The sequence below is a fragment of the Branchiostoma belcheri genome, unplaced genomic scaffold (assembly GCF_001625305.1).
Source record: "Branchiostoma belcheri isolate BF01 breed outbred unplaced genomic scaffold, Haploidv18h27 scaffold47, whole genome shotgun sequence".
Taxonomy (NCBI): Eukaryota; Metazoa; Chordata; class Leptocardii; order Amphioxiformes; family Branchiostomatidae; genus Branchiostoma; species Branchiostoma belcheri.
The window spans coordinates 52053-65423 of NW_017804098.1; the positions used below are offsets into that span (position 1 = coordinate 52053).

General features: G+C 43.1%; 1 protein-coding gene and 1 pseudogene across 1 annotated transcript; one reads left to right on the top strand and one right to left on the bottom strand.

Annotated features, from left to right (window-relative positions):
* Positions 1-442: 442 nt before the first annotated feature.
* On the top strand, positions 443-3366 carry LOC109479270 (annotated as a pseudogene).
* A 136-nt stretch (positions 3367-3502) lies between these two features.
* Positions 3503-4942, bottom strand: LOC109479271 (muscarinic acetylcholine receptor M5-like). The gene is made up of 2 exons (XM_019781226.1): positions 4138-4942; positions 3503-3792 (listed from the first exon to the last, which is right to left on the bottom strand). Exons 1-2 carry the CDS (start codon positions 4781-4783, stop codon positions 3503-3505), a joined length of 936 nt encoding a protein of 311 aa, XP_019636785.1. The 5' UTR covers positions 4784-4942.
* Between the last annotated feature and the right edge of the window lie 8429 nt (positions 4943-13371).

Here is a 13371-nt window from a genome sequence, read left to right on the forward strand (position 1 = left end):
TTACAGACCATTTGCAACAATTCCCCATTCGTGATTTTTCTTTGGGGTCGATTTAGGAAATTTCTGGGATTTCGAATCTGTATTTGAATCAGCTGCTATGCTCGGTTTAGTCCCAAATCGGCGGCTGAAAGGGCGGCTACGAATCGGCGGCCCAATCGGCGGCCTACTTCAGGTTGGTCCTGTTCCTGCTGACTCATGACCTTCGACCTAGATAGAATCTACCATTCTATTTATCGGGAGTTTTGGCAATACGACTGAAAATTGTATTCAGCTCTTATCATCAATACACGATACAATATAAATATATCAAGAGAAAAATGAAGATTTTATTCTACCACAATAATGATTATATTCTTTTAAACCATCTATGAACTTATTTATATGGTCATTTAAACATGATAGGCCCTTTTGTAGAATGTATTGTTCTGAATTTACCACCAACATGGCGGATCAAGACGTCTATGATATCCTGTGCACGGAATTTCGAGAGGCAAGGACCGACTCTCCCGAAGTTCAGCCCACAGAAACTCCAGATGAACACGACGTGATAATCATAGTGGAAGAGAAGGAGTTCCAGGCTCACAAGGCCATTCTTGCCAGCCATAGTGACTATTTCCGTTCTATTTTCAAAGACCATTTTAGCGAGGGCCTTGCGGCGAACTGCGAGGTCCGTCTGACGTGTACAACATGCCAAGGCATGAGGGGAATTCTGGACTACATGTACACGGGCAAGGTCCTCATCGACCGCAGTAATGTTACAGAACTATTCACAGGTGCTCACTACCTTCTCATGCCAAAACTCAAGGGATATTGCGTCTCGTTCCTCGAAAAGAACACAGACGTCTCTTCATGTTTACAAGTCAAGTCACTGGCGGCGTTCTACAGTATCGAGCTGCACGGCTTGTTGAGACAGAGTCGAGAATTCATCAGGAACCATTTCACAGAAGTTGCAGACAGTGACGCAGTCCTGCAGGTTTCTGCGGAAGATTTGATCGAAATAGTAGCAGACGACATGTTACGAGTTACAGACGAACAGTCTGTATTCAGTCTTGTGGTCAGGTGGACCAATCATGATGTTGACGAGAGTAAGGCAACACTTCCCTACGCTGCTTCAAAACGTCCGCCTGCCACAGTTAGGAGAAAACTTCTTAGTTAACATTGCATTGAAAACAAAACTAGTGACAGAGGACGTAACTTGTAAAGAACTGGTTATAGAGGCAATCACAGTGATACAAAACCCGCCCGAGTTTGGAGAGGACAGCCTTGGGGTGATGAGTAGAGCAAGGCGTGGCACCCTGAGGAATGTCATCACTGTTATCAGTTCTCAGGACATTTTCTGTTTGGATGTAGATGAGAACTGCTGGGGCAGGTTGAAGACAAGCACAGATAAGTGCCTGTGGTCTCAGGCTGTGGCAATGCTGGATGGTCACTTGTATCTTGCGGGTGGATCATCGGATAGTGTACAGGCCACCAACGATGTCCACCGGTTTGATCCCCTGACCAATCAATGGTATCATGTGTGCCCCATGAAGGTTCGTAGACAGGACTTCTGTTTAGTGCCGCTGGACGGAAAACTCTATGCAATATGTGGCTCCCTGGGAACAGGGTCTCGCTACAAGTCCCACGTATCCGTGGAAAGCTACAGTCCAACACAAAACTCATGGACGTTTGTTGCCTCCACCTGGAAACCCTGCTTCAACAGCCAAGCAATAGCCAGCTCTAATAATCACCGAATCTACTGCCTTGGGACAGAGTTGTCAACGTCTGCAGCAAGACAGAACACTGTGTTCCTTAGATATAACAGTGAAGTTGACCAGTGGGAATCTAGAAGCAGCCCTCAAGTAGATGTGCTGGGCTCCATTCTGCAGATAGCAGGTGATGAAGTGCTCCTCCAGGACCTGGTTGTTGGTAGGACCCAGGTGTACCAGGATGTAGAGGACCTGTGGGTGTTGGTGCCCAGCCACATCAGTGCCATACCTGACCACAGACACTCCTTCACCAGCTGTGCAGTGGACAGTAAGATTTTTGTCTTTGGTGGTGAGCAGCACTGGGCAGGGATGTGGTCAGGTAGTATTCCTCGGGACACCTACCAGGAAGCCTTTGTCTACGACAAGGAGTCTGAAGCTAGACTATGGCAGGCCCTTCCGGAGGTGCCTGCCAGAGTCATGGGACAGTCTACATGCTGCAAGATGCAAGTGCCACTCGAATACCTTGAGATTGTTTTATCGTAGGCCATTTTAGCATAAAAAGAATGAAATAAAATTTTCCTTTGCTGTAAGTTACTTACTAAGTAAGACTTGATAATGGATACTCTTTGAAAGAGTATTGAAGATGCTAAGGCATTTAGTGAATATATTTTCAGTATGTTATTACACAAAGTTATAATTAGATTTTGATATCATAGAAATCATTGAACCTGTATGGTATAAGATAAATTATTAAGGAAGGCCAAGCATTGGTGTGAGATATTTATTCTGTAACATTAATATTACAAGTGTAACATGGAAAACTGTAAACTGCCATAAATAATTTATTCTAATACAATATTTTGTAGATTAGGTATAGCTTTTGCCATTATCAATACAGCATGACACCATGAATATAGCTAGGCACAAATCCTCAGTATCTTAAGCTTGTGTGACTGAATCAATGTCATTATCATGTCTGCTTGACAGATTTCAGAGCCAAGAATCAATGTTAAGAGATCCATCTTACAAGTGTTGTGTTCTTACAAAGAGCTTCAAAGTACACAGCAGTAGGTTTCCTCTTACAAAGGATACAGCAATGCTTAGAAATAGATGAATTCTTTCCTCCTATGAAATTGAACTGAACTTTCATGAATCTTGAACCCATGTTTAAGGAAGTAGCCAAGTGCTTTGATGCTCATCCAATTCTGTATATGTAGTCCTACATGTATATTTGCATGTCACAGCTGTAATAATGCCAATGTTTCATTTCATTTTGAGACTTGGACCTTTTGTGGTCTCCAATGACATTCAGCATTCAATGGCAGCCAGACTCAGTGTACAATAAAATATTCATGTGAAATTTTTGTCTCATAGATTCATATGGTCTATCACAGCTTTAATTATACAACGATGTCAACTGCACTTAAGGGGAGACACATTTTGTACTTGACCTTCACCGACAAATACATTTGGCTAGACTTTTGCACCATGGCAAGAAGTCGCGTCATCCCATCTTATCAAAGGAAATAAGATAAAACTTCTTCATACGGTATAGAACTTAGCATAATAAAGGGTATAACAGTACAAGTCCAATATACACCAAACAAGACAGGACTAGAGTTCAAATGCACAATCAGGAAACAAATGCTGTCGATCCATACCGATATCTATCGTGCAAAATCCACAAGACACGAAGTTTTACATGAATACTGATATGTTACGTTGTAGCTTATACATTCAATCATTCAACATTATCTAAATGTCCTAGTTGTATAAAACCCGTGGGCCATTCGGTGTATACTCGGCTGCTCGGTTTATCCAGCTTGAAGGGTTGACTGGCGTCCAACTTGACTAGTGGCCCTGGAGCCGATACGTAGGACTTTCTTGAAGGCCTTTCTAAACTCCGGACTGAGGAGGCTGTAGACGATGGGGTTCAGACTAGAGTTTATGTAGGCCAGCCAATAGGACACGTTGTAAGCCGTACTGCTGACGCATGCTGGACACGCCGCAGTAACCAGGTACATGGTGATGAATGGGAGCCAACAGACCAAGAAGACTACTGATACCACAGCCAGAGTCCTCACCGCGCGTATCTCCCTCCTCTCTCCCGACTGCCCACTTTGTCTGACGCTTCCACGAAAACTTTGTGTGCTTAAAGTGCTGCTGCGCCGTGATCCCGCGTGTTCCCACTCAACATCTAACGGCATTATTCCATTGCAAAACGGTTGCCACAGGCAGCACCATCCGTTCCCGTGTACAGTTATAGGTTGTTCGCCTTGTCGTGGATTTGGTGACACCTGTCCGGGTAGCTTCAAGTCTTTTAGATACGTGTCCAGCACAGAGGAAGTGTCCATGTCAACGTCAGGATCTCCTACAGAGGAATCTTCCACGACAGGAGCATTCCTACACTTCTGTTCTAACGAAAAGGACACGGTTTTCCTGAGCACGCCTTGACGGTTTATCCGATGAGAGTGTGAGCAACTGGGATCGGAAGTTCCCGGCAAGACCTCGTCAGCTTGTCCACTTACCTTGCTTATACTGTTTGGCATGTCCAGGGGCACTATCTTACGTTTTGCATGCTTAGTTTTCATCTTCCGAATCAGCAAGACTGTCATCCGGCTGTAAAGGGCGACGATAGACACCACAGGAAGGTGATACGATAGCATGGCGGAAGTCACGGTAAAGGCAATGTTGGATGACGGTTTCAGCATGCACTGCTCGGCGTCACTGGCTAAGGAGCTGGCGACGCCTGGCGCCCAGATTGTAACAGCCACCGCCCAAGTGAGGACGACGACCGGGATAGTACGTTGCGCAGTCCGCCGGGCTACGTACGTTGTAGGCCACCGGATGCTGCAGTATCTATCCCCTGCTATGAGAAGGAGTGTAAAGATGGAAACCTGGCGGCAGCCAAAATCCATCAGCACCCAGAGGACACACATCGCAGATCCGAACGGCCAGTTGCCGAACGCGACGTAAGTGGCGGAAAGGGGCATGATGACCAGTCCCACACTCAGGTCAGCCAGGGCGAGATTCAGGATGAAGTAGTTATACACCGTCCGCAGCATCCTTTCCCGTACCAAAGCCACCAGCACCATCACATTCCCCACTACAGTGGCTATAGAGATCAGTACAAGTACCACCAGCAGGGCGTAGTTAGGGGTTTCCTCCTCCTCCTTACCGATTATCTGTGTGATGTTAACCCAGGACGCAGTGCTCAGCGACAGGCCGCTGTCCGTCAGCAGCTCCTCGCTCACTCCGGCTGAGGTAGGAAGGAACCCCGGACACGACACTGTTGACAAGCCGCAGTCCACCATGTTGCAAGCTTCCCCTGCTATGCCTTCGGCAAGCCTTCAGCTCTGAAATATGGGACAGAGATGCATATATGAGTATAATGCCTTTGCTTGAAATCTAGGCATAGACATACACAGGGGTCTGTTTTCCCCGGGAGAAATCCATCCAATTACCATGCTCATTACCCTACTTCCTTACAGCTGCAGGGAATAAATTTCGTCAAGGCTAAGTGCTGAAGACGTACGTAAGGAACGGGATTATTAAGGCTCACGAGCGAGTGGGTGGAAGATGTATTTGGTGTTTGCGACCTGTGCGAATTTGACAACTGTCCGTAGAAGGAATCCTCGTTCGAATCTAAAATCACAATTACAAGAAAATGCCCTGAGAAAAAACATGTTCCAGTATCTGCAATTAGCCTTGTACAGCGGAAATGTGACTAGTACTAGTCACTGTATACTGTTGAACAGGGGTCAGGATTATCAAGGCCAGCGCTCGCAGTCAGTAGTGGGTGGAAGATGTATTTGGTGCTTGCGAAAGTAAAACATGTGATTCTTGCGATGCGGTACCTAGACAACTGACGCCCACAGTCAGTCCCTCTGGAGTAAAAATCGGCGCCCACGCTCGCTTAAATGGCTGATGTGCGTATAAGAGGAATGTTTTACACGGGTATATCAGTCACGGGTGGTGTTGAGCCCTGAGCTCAACCCAGGCTTCTTCCGTCCTATAGTGTATCGGATTAGGCTCACTCCGGGACGTCAATTAAATACATGACAAACAGTTAAGATGAATGTCTAGCCTTGTATAACTCCAATATATAACAGACGTGAAAGCGGTCATAAACACAGGTTGACTGGTAAGGTATACGTATTCAGTTTAATTAGAATAACGCATGGCAAACAAATAAACAAACAAGCAAACAATAAAATAGAGACATCAATATCTATAATCATTGCACCGAGAGCACTCTATGCTTTATGTTTGACAGCAATTGATATTAGAGAAAAACATCGATCACACCAGCAAGCTAAGTACTAGTAATCTACACAATGCAGTTCTCTGCATGTTCATTTGAATCACCGCTACAAACAAGACTGCGTAGGACATAATCCTCCGTGAAATAATCATGGTGTTTCTCACATTTCTATTGGCACTAAAACCCGCTGTTTTCCTCATTGGTTATGATTCAGGCTCTTGTGCGTGTTAGATGTAATGGCGGAAATGCTTGGTTGTACGAAATAGCTGCGGGGTAACACAAATGTTATTGACAGCAGCTGTGAGGACTGTTCCAAACCTTCAAGATGGGGGTGTCATTTTTAAAATTACAATGCTGCTGAAAACTGCTAAGGTGTAAAAAAAACTTGCATCATCTCGCGTATGCTAGCAGACGACATACTAACTGCACACCAATGCAGCAACGGGTTCGTGAGTTACAGCTGTGAACGTACGTACGGATTTCAAAACTCCGTCAGAGGTCACTGGCCTCCTTCACGGAGTAATTATTGAGAGTTGAACACAGAAACATTCATCCGAGGAATCGCTTAACGTTGTGCTGGTAATGTCACTACAGGGGCCAGAGCAACCGACAGGTACAGACGATAAGACAGACAGTACTCATATAAATGCACCCGTGCGCGTGACTACCGATGTGCATACAGGGCCCTTTATATAACTTGGCAATGTTTCTTTCAAAAGACGTCAATTGTATCGCCTTGCAGTCTGCCAGCGTTTAGTACATGTGGAAAGGGAGATAGTTACAAGTAGAATGACCTATGAACTACAGAACCTGGAGGCGTCTACTGAAAATATATCGTTTCAGAGGCATTTTCAGAGAAGGCTGTTTCGAGAATACTAATGACTTCGACATGGCGAATGTTTGAAAAATGACTCCCCGGTAGGAAATGAAAGATGTGGAAAACATAAGGCGCAGAGGGGGACACAGTTAAACATAGGCGATGTATCAAACTGTAACCGGCAGGTAGACATTAAAATATATTGGCTCTTTCCGACTGAGTAGTTCCTAGTGAATTGATGCGGGGTGTAACTGAGGTTGTTGTAAGTGCAGTAGTAAATGTATGTATATATCAAACAATTTTGATAGCTTTCCTCTGGAGAAAACCACTGTGATTTAGAAAACCAGCACATGGTTTCCAACAAGTATACATGGCACTATCTCTCTTCTCAATTTTCCTTCAATGCAAGCCGTTATTACTAAAAGTATGTGTAGTGTCTCCAAGCGAAGAATGTAATGAGCATAAACATTTGTTAAATTAAGCAATACCTTAGCCCCACATACATGTACTTGTTTTGTACTACATATCGGATACCAGTGATCATACCACTGCAATCATGTTTTAGCACAGCTTTGTCTTCGTGATTTCCTGTCCATCATTAGTACAGTTCTCTGGATTTTTCAATTGTTCTTCCATTTAAAAAGATAATATAATCTTCACAGCAAAGCACTCGTTTACTTGTGTTCTTCAATTACTTGTGTACTTTCTTCGCAGCACAATCCGTCCCTGAGTGCTGCATTTCCTCCCATTTCATACGGCATATTCCATCCGCCATCAAAGTGCTCCTAAAATAAAGCGACCTTTATTATAAGCCCCTATACCAAATCCTACTGATCTGCAAGACAGGGTGACTTTGTAGTCGATTTTAATCCGATTCTCCCCCTGAGATCCCTCCCAGCGAGGCAGACTCAGGCGGTTTATCCTTGTTATGTTGACAAGTTTAGTTGCGTTTAGCTGTAATCTAACACCAAGTCGACGCTAACACTAACGTTGACAGAGTTCAGATGAGCAGCGCCAAAGGATATATGATTCATTAGCAAAGCACAATTGAGAGGTAAAAAAACTCCATAAAAGGTCTGCAGGCTTCCTGTTTTGAAGAACGCCGTAGGAAATAACGAAGCATGCGTGACTATCTTTACTTTGATCCTTCCGCACAACCTTAGTAGCATTCTACCCCCAACCCCACCCTCCCCACACAAAAGTTTTGCCGATTTTTGCAGAAATGACGGGGAAAATTCGCAAACTTCATAAAAAATACTTCTGAATCAATAGTTTCTCGTCTGATCCTGACTTTATTTGATTTCACGACCATTTGCTCCTAACGTAGTTTGTTCCTCTGGAGAAGAAATTGATATCGCAATCAATCGATAAGTCAGATGTTATTTCTCCCTATGATTAAATAGGAATGTACGTAGCACGTTATAGACGATACTAATCAAATCAGCCGGGCGTCAATGGAAACAAGATGTGCACCGAAACGCCACGGAGACTTCGTTAAGGCATAATGGTAGAAATAAAGCAAATATCACACAGCGGAAGCGTAAATACCAGGTTTGTGTGGATAAGAATCACTACTCCAAAATATGATGTTGTTTCATTTCATTTGATACTGATATCTTGATCATTTTAAGTTTCGTAATGTAATGCAACCAAGTGAATTTACGAGAGCAGATTAGGCCTGTCCTTGGTGCTGAAAGCTTGGTGAAGCTAAGAGGTAACATTTGCATACGCGGACAATATCGGGGAAACGCCGCAGTTATGTGTTTGAGTCGCCAAGATAAAAAAAAATATCGAAGAGTACAATCTTAGCCCGTTTGGCGTATCACCTCTATTGAACACGACTGTATTGAGATAGCCATTGTTTTCATCCGAACATCAGGTGGCAATCTTCATCAGAGCAGCAACAAAAAAACAATTTGCCGCCCATCACCCCACACATGGGGCTTCATTATGAACCTTCTCTTATGTACATCTGAACCAGATTGAATCCTACAGCTAATATGTTCGGAATCCTGGCATTAACATCACTCGACTTGAATAGCAATTGCCAGGCCGATGTCGAGTCGGATTGTTCAGATTTCACTTCACCCGGGGCACACAGCCTGCTAACGTCGGCTCTCATTACGTCTGAGTAGCCACTGAGACACACAGTGTACACCACGGTCATATAGGAGATGATGTTTTATTTTTCAGAAAAGACATCACAAGGGAAGAACATGTGCTTGATGTTATCGATAATCAGCGTGGCATTCTGCTTTCTGCAATCCAGACATAATTGACTGGGACGCATGCAATCAGTGCACTATCTTGTTTTCTACATGTACCATGTTGATTCATGTCCTCCAAACTCTAAGATAAACGCCGCACCTGAAAAATAAAGAAATCATACCGTGGTAATTGCTATGGATGGCATAGAACAAACGTTATTGAAACATTTTTAGCTCTGACGTATTCTAGCCCCAAGCCGACAATCAATGTCCAAATTGTTCTTCAGCCAAATCGAATAGTATTTCTAATTTAGATGAAACGTGCTACGACACGTGTACGAGGGAAGAGGCACTTCATACCTGCCCAACACAAATATAACACAAAAGTTAATACGAGTAGGATTTAGTCGAAGGTCATGTCGTGTAAAATATGTACATTTACGAGAGAGACATAAACAAAGTTTAGCGTTCTTCTTGATATCTATTTTTGCGGCACGAGACTTCAATATCTAACAACTAACTCTGTTTTGACAGAACTATTGGCATTAAACCGTGTGATTATTATTATCACACAAGCATCTAAGAAGACTGATATTCACAATAAACTACTAAACCTTTAGTCTCGTCATGCAATTTCATTCCACGGAAAGGTACGATCCACGAAGTCACGAAAAATCTTTTCTTTAATTAAACAACGGTACAGCGTATCTCAAAATAACTCTAGAAGTTGGCAATTTCGAACGTTTTTGATTTTTTTCGTCCTTCAGAGGCCGAAGCAATCGGTGCTATCTATTATGGCGCAGTAATGAGTCTGGTCCCGGGGTATCCAGTGCCATGCAGCAAATGGTCGGTGGAGAAAATCTCGCAGGGAGTTGCTCGCCTGAGCACAAGACGGCGTGTGTAATGGGAATGGTCGCAGGGCTACCTTTTATCGGGAATGTCCACTGGGATTTCTGTCTTGATGGCATCCAAAAGCCTGCATCTACCAACAGAACACCACAAAGTCAATTACGTGTGGGTCAGGCAAAGCCACTAATATAGGCTGCTATTCTTGTACAAATATCCAGACATTGTTAATATTTGATTTCCGTTTTTTTTAACAGAAAGAGAAAATTGGATTACGACTAGACCATGTTCATCATTTTTACAGGGAAGAAATTGTATTCAACCCAAATCATCATGTTACCTGTGCCGTATGTGTAATCTTTATATAAAGCTACACACAGCGAATCCTTTAAAAACCTTATGAGATAAAAATATCATGTAATGTTTTGAGATAAGCATTAGTTTTTTAATGCTTAAAACACCCAGGAAACACTTGCAAGACAGGATAAAGCCTCTCGCAAAATTCCCCGCGTACAGCTATATCATTCAATATCTTTAAACATCTTTCATAATATGAATTTGAAAATATACATATACATATACATGTACATGGGCTTCCTCGCAACATTTAAGTTCAACAATTTCAGTCTAAGACCGAATCTGGTATATTATTCTTACCGCATCAGCTGCAGCAGAGCGAGTCCCGCTGCAAAATCCCGTTCTAATGGTTGCCTCCAGCAGTGATTGCATTCATCCCCATCCGACGTTCGCAATGAAAAGTCAATATAGGCATGGCAAGCAGTAGTTGTTTCAACACTTGTTACCTTTCCCTATTTGCTTCGTGATTGAATTTTCATGGTAACACACACTGCTTGGAAAAATTTAAGATATAACTCTCTCACTGTTGTCCCTGTACGTATCTGGCTTTTGTGTAGATTTTCAAGGTAACATAACATAAGTATAGACATAGAGTATAGCTTACCTGGAGGATAACGTTCTAGTTGTAGGTGATTCCAGTAGTGGTGAGATTCAGGAGAAGGCATGTGCGAATGGCGGCCTGTTGAACTGCACTAGCTGTCCTCCGAGAGCTCACCTGAACCACGAGTGCCGCAGGAGCCAACGTCGTTCCGCTTTATATCCTCTAACCCACGCCAAGAAATAGCATGTCGGGGCTGTGTTATATACCGGCACTCTCGCTCAGAACCTTCGGGATTACACACTCCGTCGCCATGGGAGACCAACACCATCTGCTTCTCTGATTGGCTGGGAAGATTATGAAACAAGTGGGTGGTGTTATCATGGATTTGTCTGAGGATATAATTCCCGGCGTTGGTCGTGTTTTTTACGGTACATGAATCATCTTAGAAATTCAAAGTAAGTTCTGAGGGAGTGTTTGGTCGACTGTACAACAACAAGTATTTTCCATGCACCATTTTAAAAGAGAGATGGCAACATTCCACATGTCGAGGATGTACAGATCTAGATTTGGAAGTTTTTGTGTTTTTTGTTCATTTAAAATGATGTGGAAAGTCCACGAATTGAACTTAACCAATTGTGTTTAAGGAGCACTATTAAGATCGAGAAACCGTTCTAGTAGACTATTATCAATGAATAGAAAATCACCAGAATTTTTGTGACTTAACTTTTGCCAGGCCTTGTCAGGCATATTGTATTCAACCATGGGCGCGGTGCATGTTGGTATTGCCTACAGGGTATACATGGAGAGTTAATCAAAAGTACTGGTGCTTTAGTATGCGCGTTATTATGCGCGTCCAATGAAAATCTGAAGAATTCTAGGTTAGGAAACGTCTCGAAAGTCGGAGGAGCTGGCGCACTGCGTAGTTTGTGCTACGCAGGCGACGACAGCTGCAGCGTGCACATGTTTTATTCAATTACATGTATTTTCATTTCATCAACCTGTTGGTGGGCGAGATGTAACAAGTCTAACAGGAACTGTTTGGGAAGGGAAGCATATTCCTACACAAGAGTTCTCCGACTCCGTACCTTCGTCAAATGATATTAACCTTTACGATTGACGAATTAAAAATGTTTCTCATTGATTATACAAATAAGATAATTTGCATGAATCATGTCAGTTGAGAAAGCTACGTACGTACATACACAAAATCATGACGATCGATATCCGTCAACCTGTTCTTGAATTATCCCCCCTCAAAGATTTTTAAACAAATGCCTCTGCAGTTCCAGGACAAGCTGCTGGGAGATCCAAACTCACTTCTTTCCAAGCACAACAGCTCTCTACCACCTAATTTTCGTGACCCTAGCATATCACATTTAGATGTTTTAGATGATGAAGTCAGGTTCATATTCAGATCAGGTGATATCAAAACCGGAATTTCCGCTGCAGTGCCATAACAAGCTGCTAGGGAGCCAAAATCTAATCATTTCGAGGTCTCATCAACACCTAACCACCTACCAAGTTTCATGACAATCCATTCATATCTTATCAAATTAGCGTGCTAAACCAGATACATATATGTATATACATACATACAAACGCTATCAAAAACATAACCTTCTTGGCGAAGGTAATGTACGTATTCATCAACTTCCCATGGTACTTTCAATTTGATTTAATAGCGTAATTATTTGCAGTGGGCGTAAGAACATCGTTGCTAATTACAACACGGGTGGTTTACATCTCACATTTATTAGCCCCTCATTAAAGGAAAGAGACGGCGGCATCAAAGATTCCTAGAGGCCTGTTATTACGTCTGGACAGCAGCTCCGGAGATCGCTGGACTTCTGACGGACACCGCTGTCAGATGTCAGCTAAATAACAACCAAAGACGCAGCTAGTTCTGACGTGTATCACGGCATAATCACAAGAGTACCAAACTAGCGTTATTAACGTGCATTACGTGCTATCTTGTTGTTAGATGCCCTCTTATGTTATTAGCGGCACTCGTTATACTGGCTAATGGGCACAACAGCAGGCAATGCACGTACAGACATTGTACAAATGGCATTACACATACAGACACATGCCTGCCGCTGATATGGAGATACGTGCGTAACCTGACATACTTTAGATTGAAATATACAAGCAGTACTAGTGCAAAGAGCAAGCCAGATGAACACTGACAGATCTAGATAGCTGAAAAGGTTAACTCTATTGACTTATATGTCGCGTAAAAGGAACTGACGGAAGTCAGGTGCGTTTATTAGGGGCGATGCCTATCAACAACATTATTGGAAATCATGATATATCTAGAGCTAAATGTTTTGTCATTCTCTTTAAGCCACCCTGATGCAGTGGTACAAAGATATCCCAAGCATGTCAAAATGAGCAGGAACTTCAATTCATTATACGAGAAGAACGTGTTGAAAATCTGAAGGGAAATCCAATGCTCCAGCGAATTTCGCGAGTGAAAAGAATAGCGGAAAATCAAATACATCCTGTCCGCGGTGGAAAGAGATCGAGCGTGCCATGCCGGGTAACTGCGCGTGAAAATTGACTTGTCCAAAGTACTTGATGTATCGACTGAAATATCATGTGTGACTTTTGAGAAAAGCCAGTCTTCCGGCCCGGTCTGTCGGGTACGGATA